The sequence below is a fragment of the Pristis pectinata genome, chromosome 16 (assembly GCF_009764475.1).
Source record: "Pristis pectinata isolate sPriPec2 chromosome 16, sPriPec2.1.pri, whole genome shotgun sequence".
Classification (NCBI taxonomy): domain Eukaryota; kingdom Metazoa; phylum Chordata; class Chondrichthyes; order Rhinopristiformes; family Pristidae; genus Pristis; species Pristis pectinata.
The window spans coordinates 11,778,740-11,798,906 of NC_067420.1; the positions used below are offsets into that span (position 1 = coordinate 11,778,740).

Sequence of the window (20,167 nt, forward strand, 5' to 3'; positions counted from 1 at the left end):
ACCATCGTTCAAAACATATTCTCTTTCCATTGGCAAATTCCATATAAGTCTGATCTGCAGATTTCCTCAAGTCTCTGAATTTTTGTCTATAAGCCTCAGGGACCAATTCATAGGCCTTCAATATAGCTTGTTTTACCTTGGTATAATCAGCTGCATCCTCAACAGACAAAGCAGAATAAGCTTTTTGAGCTTTACCTTTAATCACACTCTGTACCATAAGAGCCCATCCTTTCCTTGGCCAGTTTGAACTCACAGCAACCTTTTCAAAATGTTGGAAATACTGATCAACCTGATCTTCTTCAAACGGAGGGACTAATCGAACCTCCCTGCTGGCTGAAAAACCATCATCAGAATCAGATTCCGAACTCCTACGCTTCATTTGTAACTCATGCTGCCTCTGTTTCTCCTCCTCACTATCCAGCTCCATCCTCTTCAATTCCATCTGCTTCATTGCTAGATCAGCCTCTATCTTCATCTGAGTTAGCTTTTGTTCGGCCTCTAATCTCTTTTGTTCGGCCTCTAATTTCTCTCGCTCGGCCTCTATCTTTAACTGGGTTTGCTCTCGTTCGGCCTCAAATCTCTTTTGTTCTCGTTCAGCTTCTAATTTATTTTGCTCTCGTTCAGCCTCTATCTTTGCCAGCTGCACCTGTGCCTCAGAAATTGCTATTTCACTGCCAGGAAACTGTTTTAACACTTCCTTCTCAAACACCTTCTTTTCCACATAATGGCCAGCTATCAGTCTCTGAATATCTGCCTTTCTCATAGACTGCTTTACTTCTGTAAGGTTTAGCCTTGCAGCAATCTTTATCAGATCATCCTTTTTCGCCACCTCCAATCCCTTTTGGGTTGGTGACTCCAAAAATGCCTTAATATCCATTGCTGCTGGTTTCCACACACACGCCAATTAAAAAGAATTTATCAGACCTCCCTCAAAAATCTTTGGATTGAATCTCGAACAAATCTCGTCAATCTGGGGTACAATCCCAGACGACACTCGTTAACCTTGGGAAACTATCCCGGACGAGCCCCAATTTTGTCACAAACCAGCAACAAAAGAAACACACTGAGCATGATTCAGTGTTAAAAACTATTTTATTAATCACTACTATTGATAATACGTAAAATAAAAGTAAAAATGTTAGTATGTTAGAATTCAAGAATGTTAAACCTCGAACGTTAACCCCAAACTAAACTCTTCGTGTGTGTGTGTGACAAAGTCCAAAACTCCCAGTTCCTGAATGGTTCTTAAAGTTCAGTTCCGCAAGCCATAAGGTGAAACATGAGCAAGGGCTTCTTCAACAACCACCGTTGTCTGAAGATAAGATGTAGATGTAGAAAAACATAGAGAGAGTACATACGAAATCCAAATGTTCCACGATGGAACCCAAACGACACTTCAGTGTTTACTCGGTAGTGACTTCCTCACCCCGAAAAGCATCCGAACCGTGGTCGTCCACACACAAATACCTGTTTCCTTCTACAGGTCAGCAACAAAGTGAACTCCACCGGATTACTTCCAACTTCCATACATGGATTTCAGTGGCAAACACAGTTATTGTTTCTCATCCATCGATAGAGAAAACAAGCAGGCTGGTGTGTCTCTCTCCCTTCTCTCTCTCTCTTTCTTCTTCTTCTGACTTCTTCAACAACGTCATTACGTCCTTTATCTTCTATTGACGTAAGCACGCCCCACACACACATACACACACACTCTCTATCTTAAAGGGACTTTCACTGAGTCCGTAACAATCCACACAATCAATGCCTCTCATCTTGTACACCTCTATCAGGTCCCCCCTCATCCTCTGTTGTTCCAAGGAGAAAAGGCAGAGTTCACTCAACCTGTTCTCATAAGGCATGCTCCCCAATCCAGGAAACATCCTGGTATATCTCCTCTGCACCCTTTCTATGGCTTCCACATCCTTGCTGTAGTGAGGTGACCAGAACTGAGCACTGTACTCCAAGTGGGGTCTGACCAGGGACCTATATAGCTGCAATATTACCTCTCAGCTTCTAAATTCAATTCCACAATTGATGAAGGACAAGACACCATATGCCTTCTTAACCACAGTCAATCTGTACAGCCGCTTTGAGCGTCTTATGAACTCTGATCCCAAGATCGCTCTGATCCTCCACACTGCCAAGAGTCTTACCATTGATACTATATTCTGCCATCGAATTTGACCTACCAAAATGAACCACTTCACAATTATCTGGGTTGAACTCCATCTGCCACTTCTCAGCCCAGTTTTGCATCCTATGTCCCGCTGTAACCTCTGACAGCCCTCCACCCTATCCACACCACCTCCAACCTTTGTCATCAGCAAACTTAGTAACCCATCCCTCCACTTCCTCATCCAGGTCGTTAATAAAAATCAAAAGAGTAAGGGTCCCAGAACAGATCCCTGAGGCACTCCACTGGTCACTGACCTCCATGCAAAATATGACCCATCAACAACCGCTCTTTGCCTTCTGTGGGCCAGCCAGTTCTGGATCCAAAAAGCAATTTCCCTTTGGATCCCATGCCTCCTTACTTTCTCAATAAACCTTGCATGGGGTACCTTATCAAATGCCTTACATCTACTGCTCTTCCTTCATCAATGTGTTTAGTCACATCCTCAAAAAAAAATTCAATCAGGCTTGTAAGGCAGGACCTGCCCTTAACAAAGCCATGTTGACTATTCCAAATCATATTATACCTCTCCAAATGGTAATTGATATACCTCTCCAGCATTCACAATAATACTGTAATGTTGTCCAGAGAGCATTTGGTAAAAAGGTATTGTTCTATTTCAATATTCATCTATTTTAACTCACCAGACACTGTCAGATGATCCTCCCACATCATCCCCTTCTATATTATAGTAGTCATCGATGGTTAGGTTTGCATCGGCATCATGAGCGGAGTCAAAGTTTGTAACCACACGGGTTGGAATACCTAAGCACCTTAAAACTGAAGAAAGAAGTTACTAATTTACACTTTATGCATATACTTTCAGTAACAAAGGAATGTCTTCTTGATTGAGTGAATGAATATTTTAATTTTAAATAAAGGTTTCAGCTAAACATGATGGTCATAGATTTAAATGTTAATAGCAAATTTTTAAAAACACCAGCTAGTAACTCAGAATAAAAAGGTGAACTTCGGTAACTGCTTCTTTCCTGACAGTAAAAGAAAATGCTATGATTAAATATTTCACTTTGATGTAAACAATCTGATTAGCAAATTTTATTGCTACCTGTTACACCTTGCTGGTTCAGTACATTTAGTCTGTCAGGTTATCTTGAATTTCTGGTGTGACATTGGCAGAATATCACCAGATAACCTGAGTCTATGGTGCACACAGTGGATTTGCTATTTTCACCCTTTCTCCCTTATTTTGGTTTGGAGAACAAGCATCTCCACACACCACAGATAATATTTAGGATCTCCTCAGCTTCTGCCATAACTTCATTGGGAGACCAGCAATAATCCCAGTGACATTAAGTAAACTACCATTTATGGTGTTCCATCTGATTTCTGCTGAACTTCCACTGAAGTCCCGTTGCCAAGCAAAATTCAGAAAAATGTTGCTTAATATTAATCAAAATATTTTTTCTATAACAATTTATCAATGAAAATATTTTAATTATTCTTGGAAATGTGTAAATATATATCTACATTTAACATATATTTCAACAATGCCCTTTTATTTGTGAGATCAGACGCCAATTGTCTCTCCACCTGTACAAGTCACTGCTGCAAACACCCAGCATTGCCCATAGCGAACAGCTTTGCAGTCACTAGCATTCCATTGCCGAAGAATTGCACCACTTCCATTCCCATGTCCCTGGATACAACCCCATCGGAATATGGGGGACTCCATCTACCATGCAGAATTCCTCTATCATCCTGAGAATTCACCTGGAAGTGAAATTGTACAGATATTTTAGTGAAGATGGAAAAATGTGACAACACTGAGTACATGATGGAATGAGTATATTGGATAACTTGCAATCACTCACAAAGGAACTCATTTCCTTTTTTGTATCTGGCTCTCATGAGAATTTCACTTTTTGCAACATATAATTTGGTCCTGCATCTCTTTGTTATTTGTGGGTCTACTGCTAAGGAATTGAATAATCCCCAAACATGGTGGTAAGGGACAGCCTTCCCTTATTTAAGTGCTATACTACCCGTAGCAACATGCATAGGAATTGAATTCACTGTGAAAAGTCACCAGAAATATCCGAGTCATAGAGCAATACAGCACGGATACAGGCACTTTGGCCCAATGAGTCTGTGCCAACCATGGTGCCTGCCTATTGAGTCATTAATTTCCTACATTTTGGCCCATATCCCTCCAAGCTCCACCTCTGCATATACCTATCCAAGTGTGTTTTAAATGATACTGTTGTACCTGCCTCAACCACTTCCGCTGGCAGCTCGTTCCATATACTCACCACCCTCTGTTACTAAATTGCCCCTCAAATCCCTTTTAAATATTTCCCCTCTCACCCTAAAGCTATGACCCTGAGTTTTGGACTCCCCTACTCTGGTGAAAAGAAAGCTACTATCCACCTTCTCTCGGCCCCTCATGGTTTTATAAAACCCTATAAGATCAACCCTTAATCTCCTACGCTTCCAAGGAATAAAGACCTAGCCTGGCCAACTCTCCTTATAACTCAGGCCCTCTAGTCCTGGCAACATCTTTGTAAATCTTTTCTGCACTCTTTCCAGTGTAACTAAATCTTTCCTATAACAGGGTGACCAAAACTGTACAAAATACTTCAAGTGCGGCCTCACCAGCGACTTATACAACTGCAACATAATGTCCCAAATCCTATCGTCAATGCCCTGACTGATGACCAGCGTGCTAAAGGACTATTTCATCACCCTGTCCCCCTGACCTATGCACTGGTACTCCTAGGTCCCTCTGTTCCATTACACTCCCTAGTGCACCACCACCTATGCTGATCTGACTTTCCAAAATGTATCACCTCACATTTATCTGTATTGAAATCCATTTGCCACTCCTTGGCTCACTTCCCTAACTGACCAAGGTCCCCCTGTAATCTATGATAACCTTCTTCACTATCATCAACACCTCCTAATTTCGGGGCATCTGCAAACTCATTGATCAAGCCTTGTGCATTCGCATTCAAATCATTTATATGAATAACGAATAACAAGGGTTCCAACACTGACCCCTGCGGCAAAGCACTAGTTACTGGCCTCCATTCCAAGAAACAGCCTTCAACCACCACCCTCTGCTCCCTACCTTCGAGACAATTTTGAATCCACTTAACCAGCTCTCCCTGGATTCCATGGGACCTAACCTTCCAGACCAGCCTGCCATGCGGGACCTTGTCGAAAGCCTTGCTAAAGTCCAAAGAGACAACATCCACTGCCCTACCCTCATCTACCTTTTTGGTTACTTCTAAAAATTCAAAAAACTCCGTCTGTCCAAATGCTGGTAGATCCTGTCCCTCAGAATTCCCTCCAGTAACTTCCCCACCACTGATGTCAGGCTGACCGGCCTGTGGTTCCCTGGCTTGTCCTTGCTACCCTTCTTAAACAATGGGACAACATTAGCCATCTTCCAGTCTTCGGGAACTTCACCAGTGGCTAACAATGAAGAAAAGATCTCCACAAGGGTCTCCGCAGTTTCTTCTGTAGCCACCCACAAAGTCCTAGGATGCACTCAGTCAAGCCCTGGGGACTTATCCACCTTAATGTGCTGTAAGCCTGAAATTACCTCCTCCATGGTAATATGAATGTTCTCCAAAACAACTCCACTAGTTTCCCTTGTCTCTTGAGCAACCATGATTTCCTCCTCAGTAAACACCGAATTCGTTAAAAATCTCACCCATTTCCTGCGGCTCAAGAGATAGGCAGCCCTGCTGATCTCCAAGGGGATCTACTCTCTCTATAGATATCCTTTTACTCTATAGCTATAGAACCTCTTGGGATTTTCCTTAACTTTACCTGCCAGATCCATCTCATACCCTCGCTTTGCCCTCCTGATTTCCATCTTAAGAGTATTCTTAATCTTTTTATAGTCATCAAGGGATTCACTCGTCCCGGACCTCCTAAACACAATATATGCTTCCTTCTTTTTCTTGACCAGAGCCTCAATATCTTTCATCAACCAAAGTTCCCAAAATGTGCCAGGTTTACCCTTCACCCTAACAGGAACATGCAGCTCCTGGACTCTTGATATCACACTCTAAAAAGCCTCCCACTTGCCATTTGTTCCTTTCCTTTTAAACAGATTCACCAGTTGGATCCTGCCTAATTCCCCCCAAAATCAGCCCTGCTTCAGTTTAACACCCTAAGCTGTGGACCTGTCCTATCCTTTTCCATCACTATCTTAAAACTAATAGATTATAGTCACTGGAGCCAAAATGCTCCCTGACTGCTACTTCTGTTACCTTGTTCTCTAACAGAAGGTCCAATATTGCACCCTCCTGAGTACAGCCCTCTATATATTGACTCAGGAGACTTTCCTGGACACATTTCACAAATTTCACCCTATTTAGGCCCTTAACATTCTGGGTAGTCCAGCCAATATTAGGGAAATTAAAATCTCGCACTAATAGAACCCTATTATTATTATTATTACTACTACAACTATAAGCAATTTTTCTACACACCTGCTCCTCAAGTTCCCGCTGACTACTGGGGTAGTCTATAACACAGCCCCATGAGAGTGACCCTCCCCTTCTTGTTTCTAAGTTCTATCCGTATGGCCCCATTGGATGATTCCCCAAGAATATCATCTCTAAATACTGCTGTTCTCCTCTCTTATCTAAAAGACAACACCCCCTCCTCACTTACCTGTACCTCTCACGCCTGTAGCATCTGTATCCTGGAATACTGAGCTGCCAGTCCTGCCCTTCTCTCAGTCATGTTTTTGTTATGGCTATAATATCCCAGTCCTCGGAGATAATTCATGCTCTGTTCATCTGCCTTACCTGTTAAACCTTGTGCATTGAAATAATGCAGTTAACTGGGTATTCCTTTCCCTGCCTTTACTGTGCTCCTGGCTATCCTGATTATTAAACTTGCTCTCACTGGCTACTGCTTTATCCCATGACTGGCTCCTACCAGAGTCTCATTCCCCTTCCAATCTAGTTTAAGCCCTCCCGTATAGCATTAGCAAATTTCCCTACAAGGATATCGGTCCCTCTCTGGTTTAAATGCAACCTGTCCCTCTCGTACAAGCCACCTCTACCCCAGAAGCGATCCCAATGGTCCAAGAACCTGCCCCAGCTCCTCAGCCATGAATTCATCCGGCCTGTCATGGGATAGAACTAGAAATCTTAGTTATGCTGCCAGTGAAAATAAATCTTTGTCCAGTACAGATCAGTCCCAGATGAAGGGTCTTGACCACACTAGCACATGGCACCAGTAGTAATCCAGAGATCGCCACCCTCGAGATCCTTCTCCTTAACTTCTTACCTAACTCCCTATACTCAGTCTGCAGGACCTCATCCCTTATTCTACCTCTGTCATTTGTACTACATGTACAATGACTTCTGGCTGTTTGCCCCCCACTTGAGAATTTTCTGCAGCTGCTCAGAGACATCCTTGACCCTGACACTCAGGAGGCAACACACCTTCCTGGCATCTCTTCTGCAGCCACAGACTCTCCACTCCGCCCCCTCCCCCTCACTACTGAGTCTGCTATCACTATCACCCTGTCTGACTACACCTTTTCCCTCTGAGCCTCAGAGCCGGTCACAGCGCCAGAGACCTAACTACTGCTACTCACCCCTGAAAGAACAACCCCCTCAACAGTATCCAAAGAGCTGTACCTGTTTGTGAGGGGAATGGCCAAAGAGGAACACTGTACTGTCTGCCTACTGCCCTTACTTTTCCTGGTGTTCATCCATCTATCTGAAGCCTGTACCTTGGATGTGACCACCTCAGTAAAAGTCTCATCTATGAAGCACTCAATTTCCCAGATGATCCTGAGTATATCCAACTCCAGCTCCTTGACCCAGTCTGTCAGGAGCTGCAGTCTGTCATCATCAGGGAGACCATGAGGTTCTAATCTAGAATCAAAATATCAAGATGGCAGGAAAGAGAAATGAGAAGATGAAAATGTTAAAATATCTAGCGGTGAGCAGACCCACTTTTGTTCTTACCCAGGTCATAGGATGAACTAGAAATCTTAGTTATGCTGCCAGTGAAAATAAATCTTTGTCCAGTGCAGATCAGTCCCAGATGAAGGGTCTTGACCTGGACATTGACTGTCCATCGCCATCCACAGCTGCTGCCTGACCACTGAGTTCCTCCAGTGTTTTTGTGTTGATAAAGAAAGCTATTGTATCATTCTGCACACCAGAATCTAACTGTACCCAAGGTCAATCACTAATTAGGATCTACCTAAGATTTAACTATCATGGAGTCATAGTCAGACAGCACAAGAACAGGCCCTTCAGCCCACCACCATGCCAACTATCAAGTATTCATCTATACTAATCCCATTTGCTAGCACTTGGTCCACAGCCTTCTATGACTTGGTCTATGCCTTCTATGTTTTCTTTTGTTATAACACACAGACAGACAACTGAGATAATGAATATAGGATTGTCAACAATAATAGCTAATTGCATAGGTGAGGAGCACTTTGAGAACCCTATAATTTATAATCATTTGGATTGCACCAGCTAATCTTATATCATTATTCAGTAACCCTTCATTTGTTATCCTTATTAAATTTGCCCCTTTATTTGTCACAGTGTCAAACGAAGAGCAAGATCGCGGAGAACCCAAATGTGGAACACCGGTACGAGACAGGAGTCGGGATGCTTCCTTGGAACCGAATGCAGGGGGCGACCAGAAGGAATCCCAACACAGAAACAGGATATCCTAGGAGAAACAGCAAAACCAGGACTGCTCTAGAGTGGACAGCTCTAAGCAGCCGGGAAACAAAATATACCCAAAAATTGACCAATACTATGGCAACCAATGCTAGTGAAACCAGGGGTCTTATACTAGTCTCCTGATGGAACTCAGGTGTGTGTTATTATGCAATTAGTAATGCATGGAAATCACGTGCTGCACAACAAGGCACCGTCAATGGGGCCGAATCGAGGACCAGCACTCGGAACCATGACATTATTCTCCTCCTCTTTTTCTGATTGTGCTGATTTGTGGGTTTCTATCAATGCCATGCATTCTCCAGTTCCTCACCCAAAGTGATACTTCTTCAAAGTGAGAACTGGCACATTAATGTATCACTAATTCTCTCAATAGACATCCACAGGAATGGATCAAGGATCACAACTTAACTAGACCAAATTCTTTCTTCCTTGATGCAAAGTTTAAGGCTAACTAGTATGCCAAATGGTCTTTCTGTCCAAGGTCACTTAAGATTGGAAAAGATATCTTGGACCTTCATGCTCACATAGTTTGTGGCACTCTGTCAACAGTACACCAGGGAAGTTGTACCTTTATCCTTGATGTTTAAATGCTTACCATGGCAGATACAGTTCTAGCAACAAACACAGCAGAGTTTCTTTTTTGAATCTCCGTATTTGGTGTTTTCAGAAATTTGGGAGTGTTGTCCAATAGCTTAAGGCAGATGTCCAAAATATCATCTTCAAACTGGAAAAATAAATGTTTATATCAGTATTAAATAGAACAAATTTAAGTCCCGGAGTTACTCTCATGCTATAATATTCCACTTAGTTTTATTTGACTTTTCTTCAGTAATTAATGTAATATTTCAGCTGCTCTCAGTACTCTTGCTCGTTGACCATGATTCGAAAAGTGACCCATTCTTTCTCAAGACTTCAGATTAAGTTCACTTGCCTTAAATTTTTCTTTTCAATTAAAGTACTGACTTTTAAACTCAACCTTGGAATCATAAATCTTCTCTCTTTGTTTCAATCTTAGAGGGTGTCCTGTAATTTACTCTACTATCAAATGCATAGCTGACTGCAGTGATCAATTCATGTAATAGTCCTTCTCTTGCAGATCAGGATTCTGTACTCATAGCTATAAAATTCAACTGTTCACAATTTCAATACTCAGACATAGGCCCAATGCGAGAATCGTCAAATCTTCTGTTACAGCACATTACACACAGCTTAATCTCAGTACATTATGTAATGTGAAAAAGGCAGTCTGAAAGTTCCTGTGTTTAATATTCAGGAACAACTCAAATCAGTACTTAAAAACATCTGTATCTCTGGGAATTAACACATCTAAGCTGATTTCCATTATTTTAGTGCAAAATAAATATATTTAGTGCTTTGTGTATTTAATACAGAGATTTAATACAGAGATACGCAAGCATCAAAAAAGCCATTTGAATTAATACAGAGCTCCTTCCATGTCAATCAGTAGAAATACAAAAATGTTATGTGATTTTACTCTGTCTGGCAAAGCAAGGCAATAAAATGTTTCCTAATACTCCTGTACCTGTCCAAAATTCCAGTGTTTGTCACTTATGTAATCACTACCACCAACATAAATTATTCCATTTTCATTCAACAAGTATTCATTTCGTTGAACATCGCTGTTGAGAAAAACTTCATCCTCTGAAAGATAAAGGAGACAGGATGATAATCATTTTATTTGTAAGATATTAACTGTAGAAATTCAAGTGAGACTTATACAGCACCAGTTCCAGCGTCTCCTGTTAAAAATAGACAAACTCACACTACATTTGAGGGATCCATCACAACGGCTATTGCAATAAGTCACTAATTGCAGAAATACAATTACTTAAAATGAGCTGTACCTGAGCACCATGGATTAAAGAGTACAACAAAGGTTCCAAGATGGTACTTCACATTCTGTTTATAAGAATGTTGCAGAATTAAGGTGTAGTAACCAATTATGGCTTTTGGCGATGGTGATATGGCCAGGCACAATTCATTTGTGGTGGCAGAGGAAATTACTGCACTCCATCTTTTTACATTTATTGACTCTGTGAAGGGAAACACTATGCTGGTATTGTTTGCTTTCTGAGGTTCTCGACCTAAAGCAAGACAAACACAATTGAATTAATAAAATATCAAATGTAAATCATATTGTTTTTAAAAAGCAACAGTAATTCTCTTTTAACCAAACTATTTTGTGAAGATCATGCAATTTTATTTTAGTATACAATAAGCTAAGTATACATTGACTCTCTTGCAAGGTAATATTTCATTAGGACGTATAATTCTCTTACAGTACAGCTTTAACATCACTCAAAATAAGTTTGAAAATTGTACCAATTCTAATTGTTCAGTTCAGATCTGGGGACAAGCTCTAGCTTTGCTCCAAAGGGGTTCTACCCCAATCGCAGGCATTGGACAGCTATTGGTGGAAACAAGCTTAACTATACATGCAAGTAAATGCATCACGTTTGTTCATTTACTAAATAAATATCACAGTATAAGAGTACAGTTTACTATCCTTTTATTTATTTCACATTGCATTGAAACATTAGTCCCTTTAAAGTGCATGCCTCATTACCTGTCTCTAAAATCAAGTTTAGCTTGGCCTCTTGGGGATTGAATCCATCTTTGAAGTTCACCTTAATATTGAAGGACTGTCCCCTTCTAACTATCAGTCGCTTGGTGCTGATCTCAATGGTTCTGTGCTCCTTGTTATTCTTTTCATATTGAAAGTCAACTTGGCACTTGTCACCTTTTAAATAAAAGAATATTTTTAAAGCTTTAAATGTTGCTGAGGTCCCCTGGTTGTGGAGACTGTTGAGGAAGTAAAGGGTTAAAAACTGTGACTAACTGCAGCCTTGCATATAGCTGATGGAAAAATACCTCGCAAGCAAGAGCACGCAAGCTTGCTAACTCAATGGATAAGTGTGAATTACTGTATCCAGAACCTTAGTTGCAGACCAGTTATGCTGGACAATAAGGGTGCTGGGTGCAATAAACAATGAGGTGGAAGCTTGTCTTAAACAATGAGAGGGAGACCTGTCTTTGAATCTCTTGATTATAACTCAATTATGCTGGACAATAGGTACGATGTCTGTCTTTGGTTCTCTGAGGCCTGACTGAGACTTGTAGAGCCGAATTCATTAAATGTGCATGACAATATCTGTATAAATCACTGTCTGCTCCTTTGCACTGTGGAGACCTCCGATAAAGACTCTACATGAGAGTTTGAGGAGAATTCTCCTGCAGTATACTGCTAATAAATGCGTTTTAACAGAATTAATCTGTGGCACTGTGTTACTTTGCAGCAGACAGGAGTGCGAACTTAAAATCGGACAACACTGTGCCTCTTGAAGGGAGAATCAAGATAACCGATCTAAATGAAAAGGGCAAAAAGAAATGGGTGAGAATTCATAGTCGGCAGTAGCCAACCATGCTCACTGCCCATGTTTGTCACCCACATTCATGCCTTACTGCTGGAGTAACTTTGGACTTACCTTATGCATTCCATTCATGGAGTGGAAAAAACTCATGGATGAGGGTGTGCCCGAACTCTGACAGTGAGGCTTTGCATATTGACAGAGCCTTCTGGGTAGTAATGAGATCAGGTGAGGGAAGCAAGGGTGTGGCAGGAGAAGAAGAAACTCCCTACACAAAAAAATTCCCTTGCCTCCCATAGCAGCCTGAGATAAACCTCACTGGCCCTGGGGATTTATCCACCTTTAAGCTTGTTCAGACCTCAAATAGCTCCTCTTTATTTATGGAGACTTCACCTGTCCCTATGTATATCCTCAAAAATTCTAAAGTTGCTGATTTGCAAATGGGGAAATATCAACAAGTTTGCCTGCATGCTCTATAAAAACTGGGCCATCCTTAAATTTACTCAGCGTAAATTCACATATTTATTTCCTTATGATAAAGAATGGGCCATTCTGCCCATTGAGCCACTGCCAGTTTGCAGAGTAATCCCATCAATCCCACTGTCCCACTTATTTCCCTTTAACCTAGACTCCGCCCATTAACTCTTAACTCTTACAAATGCCCATTAACTCTTACAAATTCCCTGATTCTCCTACCAGCCACCCACACTGGGGGCAATTTACAGCAGGCAATTAAACTCTAATCAGGACATCTGTAGGATTTAGGAGGAAACTGGATCACCCAGGGGAAACCCATATGGTCACAGGGAGAATGTGCAAACTCCACACAGATGGCCACTCTGGAGGACAGGGCTGAACTCAGGTCACTGGAACTGTGAGGCAGCTGCACTACCTGCTGCATCTGGTGCCCCGGGGAGAACAACCTTATGACATTCATTTTAATGAAAGTAACTAACCTTGGAAAGCATTGTAGTGCAGCTAGTAGAGCATTTGCCTCACACCTTCAGCAACCCAGACCAGGATCCTTACCTCAGGTGCTGGCTGTGTGAACACCCTATGACTGAATGGATTTCCTCTAGATGCTCTGGTTTCTATTCACGTCCCAATGTTGTGCTGGCTGGAAGATTAATTGCTCACTATAAATTGCCCTCGTGTATAGGTGAGTGGCAGAATCTAGTGGGAGTTGATGGGAATGTGGGAAGAATAAAATGTGATTAATGTATCATTAGTGTAAATGAATGTCTCACTGATAGTCGCCACACAAGTAGTAAAGAAAGTGTATGTCATGCTTGCCTTCATTGGCCCAGGCATTTGGTATAAGTGTAAAGGGGTCATGTTGCCGCTGTATGAAACTTTGGTGTTAGGCCACACAGAATACTGTGTGCAATTCTGGTCGCCGTATTACAGGGAGGATGTGGAGGCTTTGGAAAGGGTGCAGAAGACGTTTATCAGGATGCTGCCTGGATTAGAGGGGACGTGCTGTAAGGAGATGTTGGTCAAACTTGGATTGTTTTCTCTGGACCGTCAGAGACTGAGGGAAGACCTGACATAAAATTATGAGAGGCATAGATAGGATAGATAGTCAGGATGTTTTTCCCAGGGTAGAAATGTCAAGTACCAGAGGAAATGCATTTAAGATGAGGGGGGAAAGTTTAAAAGAGATGTGTGGGGCAAGTTTTTTTTTACACAAACAGTGGTGGGTGCCTGAATCAGGCTGCCGGGGTGGTGTGGAAGCAGATACAATAGAGGTGTTAAGAGGCTGTTAGAGAGATATGGATCATGTACAGGCAGAAGAGATTTAATCATGTTCAGCGCTGACATCGTGGGCCGGAGGGCCTGTTCCTGTGCCGTTCTATGTTCTAAGTTCGATATTCTATGAATGCTTAAATGTCGCCAGGAACCCAATGGCCCAAAGACCCTGTTTCCATGCTGTACGACTCTGACAGAAATCCACTGTAATTTATATTTAAATACTGTATGTGCAGTTACTATTAAATGTCTGCTATTGTGTTCACCAAGGCACAGGGTTTTAAGTTGGCATTCAGGGTGCCACAGGAGGATCCCTGACAGAATCAACATCTTCATCAATTCTGTTCATGTTTTTAGTGTTGAGTTGATTCACCAGCAGCATGGTTTGAAAAGCAGTGCCTCGAAGGAAGATGACAAAGTAAATAAGTGCTTTTAAAGTCACACATAATGTAAACATATGTTCTAATAACACAATTTGAAATTTTTTGATCCATTATTCTGTTTCTTCCAGATAATTTCTTGCTTCTATTTGGTTGATTTCTTTATCCTAACATTCTCAGATTCTCTCAATTGATTTGTTCAGGTTAAACTCCTCAGAGCTTTCCTATCAATCTCACACTGTCCTGACTATCCCACTAGGGTAATTTGCATTAGCAGGTTTTTCTGGTTTCTGATCTTTCTTGTCATGCTTTGCCCAGTTTTATCCTCTCCCTTTCTGGAGGTGCCAAAATTCTGTCAACAGTTTGGGGTGGTGGCTGGTCATATTTAAATTCAGCCACCCACCATGACAAGAAGCTATTAGCCTGGTAGGAGTGTTAGCTGATCATTGTTCCAGATGCAACAACACATCTTCCAACCCCACCCTCAAATACTCCTACACCCACCAATCACCAGGCCATTAGAGGTCAAGAATAACACCCAACATCAGAAGTCAGCAGATTTCATTCCTGTTTTCTGGTTCAACAACATTAAAGTTGGGCCATAAGCCTCCACACCAGATTCACAGGTTGGGATCATCAAATTTGGCACTTGATCAAACCAGGATGAGTTCAGTTTTTCAGAAATAGTGATGTGGCATGTTCAGCTTACCCAGCACAGTGACATCTAATGCCACTGCAACTACTTTAATGTAGAAGTGCTGGCACATCACCAGAATCTGACTGGTATACATATTACTGTAGCGGCTAGCTACACACTACGAAATGAAGACACAGAGTCTCTGGTTCGAAATCAGAAGTCGAATGAACGACAGGAGTGCAGTGCACCTTTGGTATCCCAAAACTTCCCGTGCTACAGTTCCCACGCTGACGCCATGCACGGGTCACCTGACCTTCCCGCACGCGGGCTTTCCTAGCTGGACGATGGGGAAGAAGGACGGCCCCACGCCATCTTGGATCGGGGCCTCCAATGACGTTCGCGATATCGGGAGCTGGTTTGACGCCAGTGGGGTGAGTCGCTACATAAACCCCACCCCCAGAACAGGCAATACCGTCGTGAAAACCAGAATTAAATAAACTATGACTTGGGTGGCCTGCCCCTGCGCTGTGCTGGCTGGACCACCACGGGTTGGTCCAAGTCTAAATAAGCCGGCTTCAGCCGGTCAATCGTAAACACCTCCTCACGCCCCCCAATGTCCAGCACGAATGTAGACCCATTGTTCCTGACGACCCGGAATGGCCCTTCGTACGGCTGTTGCAGCGGTGATTGGTGCGCGCCCCTCCTGACGAGGACGAACTTACAGTCTTGGAGGGAAGTCGGCATACGGGTCGGGGCCTGTCCACGTCGCGAGGTGGGAATCAGGGCCAGGTTTCCAAGCCGCTCGCGCAGCCCCGAGGGGCTGGTAGGAACTCGCCTGGGATGACTTAAGGGCATTCCGTAGACCATCTCCGCGGACAAGGCGTGCAGGTCCTCTTTTGGCGCAGTGCGTATCCCCAGTAGGACCCAGGGGAGTTCGTCTACCCAGTTGTGCCCCTTAAGGCGGGCCATGAATGCCGACTTCAGGTGGCGATGGAACCTCTCCACCAGCCCATTGGATTGCGGGTGATAGACTGTGGTGAGGTGGATCCAGGAACCCCACAAGTTGGCGACGGCAGACCACAGGCCGGAGGTGAATTGAGCTCCCCTGTCCAAGGTGGTATGTGCTGGGACACCGAAAAGGGCCACCCAAGTTGACAAAAGGGCCCGTGCGCAGGACTGGGTGGAGGTGTCTGCGAGGGGAATGGCTTCAGGCCAGCAGGTAAAATGGTCGACAATCGTGAGGAGGTACTGCGCTCCTCAGGAGACTGGGAGGGAGCCGACCAGGTTGACATGGATATTGTTGAACCTCCGGCGGGTAGGTTGAAAATCCTGCAGGGGGGCCTTGACATGCTGCTGTACTTTCAAGGTCTGGTGGTGAGTGCAGGACCGGGCCCATTCGGAAACCTGTTTACGCAGGCCATGCAAGACGAACTTGTCTGACACCATCCGGACAGTAGTCCGGATGGATGGGTGTGCAAGGCCGTGGATGGCATCAAACACCCATCAGCGCCAGGCAGCTGGGACGATGGGGCGGGGTCTACCTGTGGAGATATCGCAGAGCAGGGTGTGCTCATCGGGGCCTAACAGTAGGTCTTGCAGTTGCAGGCCCGAGACTGCAGCGCGATAGCTGGGCATCTCCATGTCCATTCGCTGTGTCCTCCGCCAAGGCGCCGAAATCCACCCCGGGACAAAACTTGGATGGTGGGCTGTGACAGTGCATCCGTGACCACGTTCTCTTTCCCAGACAGACGGCGGACGTCAGTGGTGAACTCTGAGATGTACGACAAGTGCCGCTGCTGCCGTGCTGACCAGGGATCTGAGACCTTGTTGAAGGCGAAGGTCAACGGCTTGTGGTCAGTGAAAGCTGTAAACGGTCTGCCCTCCAAGAAGTAACGGAAATGTCTGATGGACAGGTACAACGCCAACAGCTCGTGGTCGAAGGCGCGATATTTGAGCTCTGGTGGTCGAAGGTGTCTGCTGAAGAACTAAGCTGCTCTGGAACGCCTCCGACCGCTGTGCTGGAGGCGTCGACCGTGAGGGCAGTCGGGACGTCCGTGCGAGGATGCACCAACATGACCGCGTCCGCCAAGGCCTGCTTGGTTTTGACGAACGCAGAGTGAGCCTCTTCCGACCAAACAATGTCCTTGCTTCCTCCTGACAGGAGAGCAAACAACGGGCGCATGATGCGGGCCACGGCTGGTATGAACCAGTGATAAAAGTTTACCACACCGAGGAATTCCTGCAGGCCCTTGATGGAGGTGGGTCTGGCGAAATGGCGGATGGCGTCGACCTTTGCAGGCAGTGACGTGGCGCCGTGTTTGTCGATCTGATGGCCCAGGAAATTGATTGTCTCCAGCCCGAATTGGAATTTGGCTGGGTTGATGATCAGGCCAAAATCCCTCCGGCGAGAAAAGAGTTGGCGGAGGTGCGTGAAATGTTCCTGGCGGCTGTTGCTGGCGATCAAGATGTCATCGAGGTATACAAAGGCGAAGTCAAGGTCGCCCCCGACCGCATCCATCAGTTATTGGAAGGACTGAGCAGCGTTCTTGAGACCAAAGGGCATCCGGACGAATTCAAAGAGGCCGAAAGGTGTGATCAGCGTCGTCTTCGGAATGTCGTCCGAATGCACCGGGATCTGGTGGCACCCGCGGACGAGGTCGAACTTGGAAAAAGTGGACCGCCCGTGCAGGTTGGCAGCAAAGTCCTGAATGTGCTGCACAGATTACCGGTCCGGGTTAGTAATGTCATTGAGGCGTCAGTAATCACCACAGGGTCACCGGCCTCCAGCTGCCTTGGGGACCATGTGGGCTGTTCAACCTGTGGATGATCCCCAGCTCCTCCATTTTTTGGAATTCCACTTTTGCAAGGCGGAGCTTGTCTGGGGGTAGCCGCCGGGCACGGGCACGGGAGGGCCCTGAGGAGTGGTTGCGCAACGGCGGCCAAGATGAACCTCCAAGTAAAGTTGCAGGTGCCGAACTGGAGGTGTACCAAACGGGTGCCAAAGGTCCGAATGGCGCTGCCGTTGGCAGCTCTGAGGGCAGGTCCTGGTGTGCAGTTGCGAGTCTCGCGGCTGTTGGGAAGCATGATGCTGACTTCGGCACCGGTGTCCACTAGGAACTGATGTTCGGAACGCCTGTCCCACACATGCAAGAGGCTATCTGGGTGGCCAGTCGCCGTAGCCATCAGCGGCGGCTGGCTCTGGCATTTCCTGGACCTGCATGGTGGCCAGCATCTGCGGGTGTCAGCGCCCCACCGCTGGTGGTAGAAACACCATTGGTCTGTCAGTGTCTCAGACCTGGTGGCGGGTGGGGTGCGTTCGATTGCAGGGTCTGGCCTGCTGGCCCAGTTTAAGGGCTACTGCCTGTACCTCTTGCTGTGCAGACATCATGGGTCCAAAAACATTTGGGTCCATTGGGGTCACCAATGTAGCGGCTAGCGGCTAGCTACACACTATGAAATGAAGACACAGAGTCGCTGGTTCGAAATCAGAAGTCAAATGAATGACAGGGGCGCAGTGCGCTTTTAATGTCCCAAAACTTCCCGCGCTACAGTTCCCGTGCTGACGTCACGCACGGGTCACCTGACCTTCCCGCACGCGGACTTTCCTAGCCCGATGATGGGGAAGGAGGAGGGCCCCGTGCCATCTTGAATCGGGGCCTCCGATGACGTTTGCGATGTCGGGAGCTGGTTCGATGCCAGTGCAGTGAGTCGCTACAATACATTACATTCAGCCCATCAGGTTCATGCCAGCTCTCAACACAGGAACCTTGCCCCCTCCTTCCTTTCCTGTAGCCCTCCAGCTTTTTCTCTCTCACACGCCTATCAGCCCATGTTTGGTTCCCTTGTGACTTGCCTACACCAAGGTGTGATTCACAGTAGCCAATTAAAGAAACCCATACGATAACGGGGAGAACATGCAAACTCGACAAAGGTAGCGCCTAACATCAGGATTGAACCCAGGTCCCTGGAGCTATGAGACAGCAGCATTAGTTGCTGCACCACCTTGTCACCCTGAAGCCAATCATACCAATACCCACCACCCCCACCCCACACAAACTGTCTCATTATCAACTGGCAATATATAGACCATGTAGAGTACAATTTGATTGTATCACAAAGCTGGCTTCAAAACTTCCTTGATTTTTCATTGCTGAGTTCATTCATTATTATGGTAAAGGAACACCTCTGATTATTCTCTGCTAATATTAAATAGACTCAGATTTGTAACATTCTCTACAATGCTATTCTTCTTAAAACATATTTTAAAATTTTAAAAAATGCATGTTAAGTACCTCAGCAAAAGATAAACATCGACAAGAAAAGCCAGGTACAAAACAGGTATAAATATTCAATCTCAACTTTCATCCGTGATCAAAATAATACCAAAAAGAGAGGAGTTTTAGCTTTTCTAAAAACAAGGATCAAAAGACAGACACCATTGTCACTCACTGAGACAACCATTATTCAACCATATTATATGCTAATTGCTTGCATATTTATAAACACAAAGCAGAACAAAGAAATCATTTGTCAGGAATGAACATTCAAAAGAGAAAGCAAAGGAAGCAATCCTTCAGCATTAAAACTGAACTCACGAATGTCCATGTCCCTGCAACAAGATGATCTTTCTCTCTCTGTCAAACACCCAGATCAACTTCTCTAGATGAGAAAGCCACTTCTACTTCTGCAGTGACTGCTTATACCTATTTATAACCTCAGACTTAAACATTACCACGCCTTAGTAGGTGGTGCTTAAATTAGGACATATTTCTGAAACGGATGTAGATACTATCTTCGTTTAACCTGCCAGGCAATTAAGTAAATGCTTTCAAAAAGTTTCCAAAATACTTGTACAATGTTCTAAACATACACAGCGCCACCCTGTTACTTCTTTAGACTGTGACTTAAAAAAACAGAATACAATAATCCAAACCATAGTTTAATTGGAATTTTTTGACTCACCCAATAGTCAGCCACAATAACTGCCAGTAAACGGATGGCTGCACAACCATCCAAAAAGGGTAATTCAACCCCAATATAAAATGAAAAATGAGGACACTTGCACAATGTTAAGTTCCTTTCACACCTCCTAGGATAGTGCAGCTTCCCATGTCTGCATGATGCAAGACTTAGAGAGA

The 20,167-nt window shown here is 44.4% G+C and overlaps 1 protein-coding gene across 1 annotated transcript in view; it reads right to left on the reverse strand.

Annotated features, from left to right (window-relative positions):
* The window catches only part of LOC127578772 (protein-glutamine gamma-glutamyltransferase 2-like), a 45,220-nt gene extending 25,491 nt beyond the window's left edge, over positions 1 to 19,729 (reverse strand). Inside the window, 8 exon segments of the mRNA XM_052031214.1 lie at positions 2,818 to 2,953; positions 3,725 to 3,821; positions 3,824 to 3,904; positions 9,470 to 9,598; positions 10,418 to 10,536; positions 10,740 to 10,979; positions 11,462 to 11,635; positions 19,625 to 19,729. Coding sequence (XP_051887174.1) covers positions 2,818 to 2,953; positions 3,725 to 3,821; positions 3,824 to 3,904; positions 9,470 to 9,598; positions 10,418 to 10,536; positions 10,740 to 10,979; positions 11,462 to 11,635; positions 19,625 to 19,634 — 986 coding nt within the window. The 5' untranslated portion in view covers positions 19,635 to 19,729.
* Between the last annotated feature and the right edge of the window lie 438 nt (positions 19,730 to 20,167).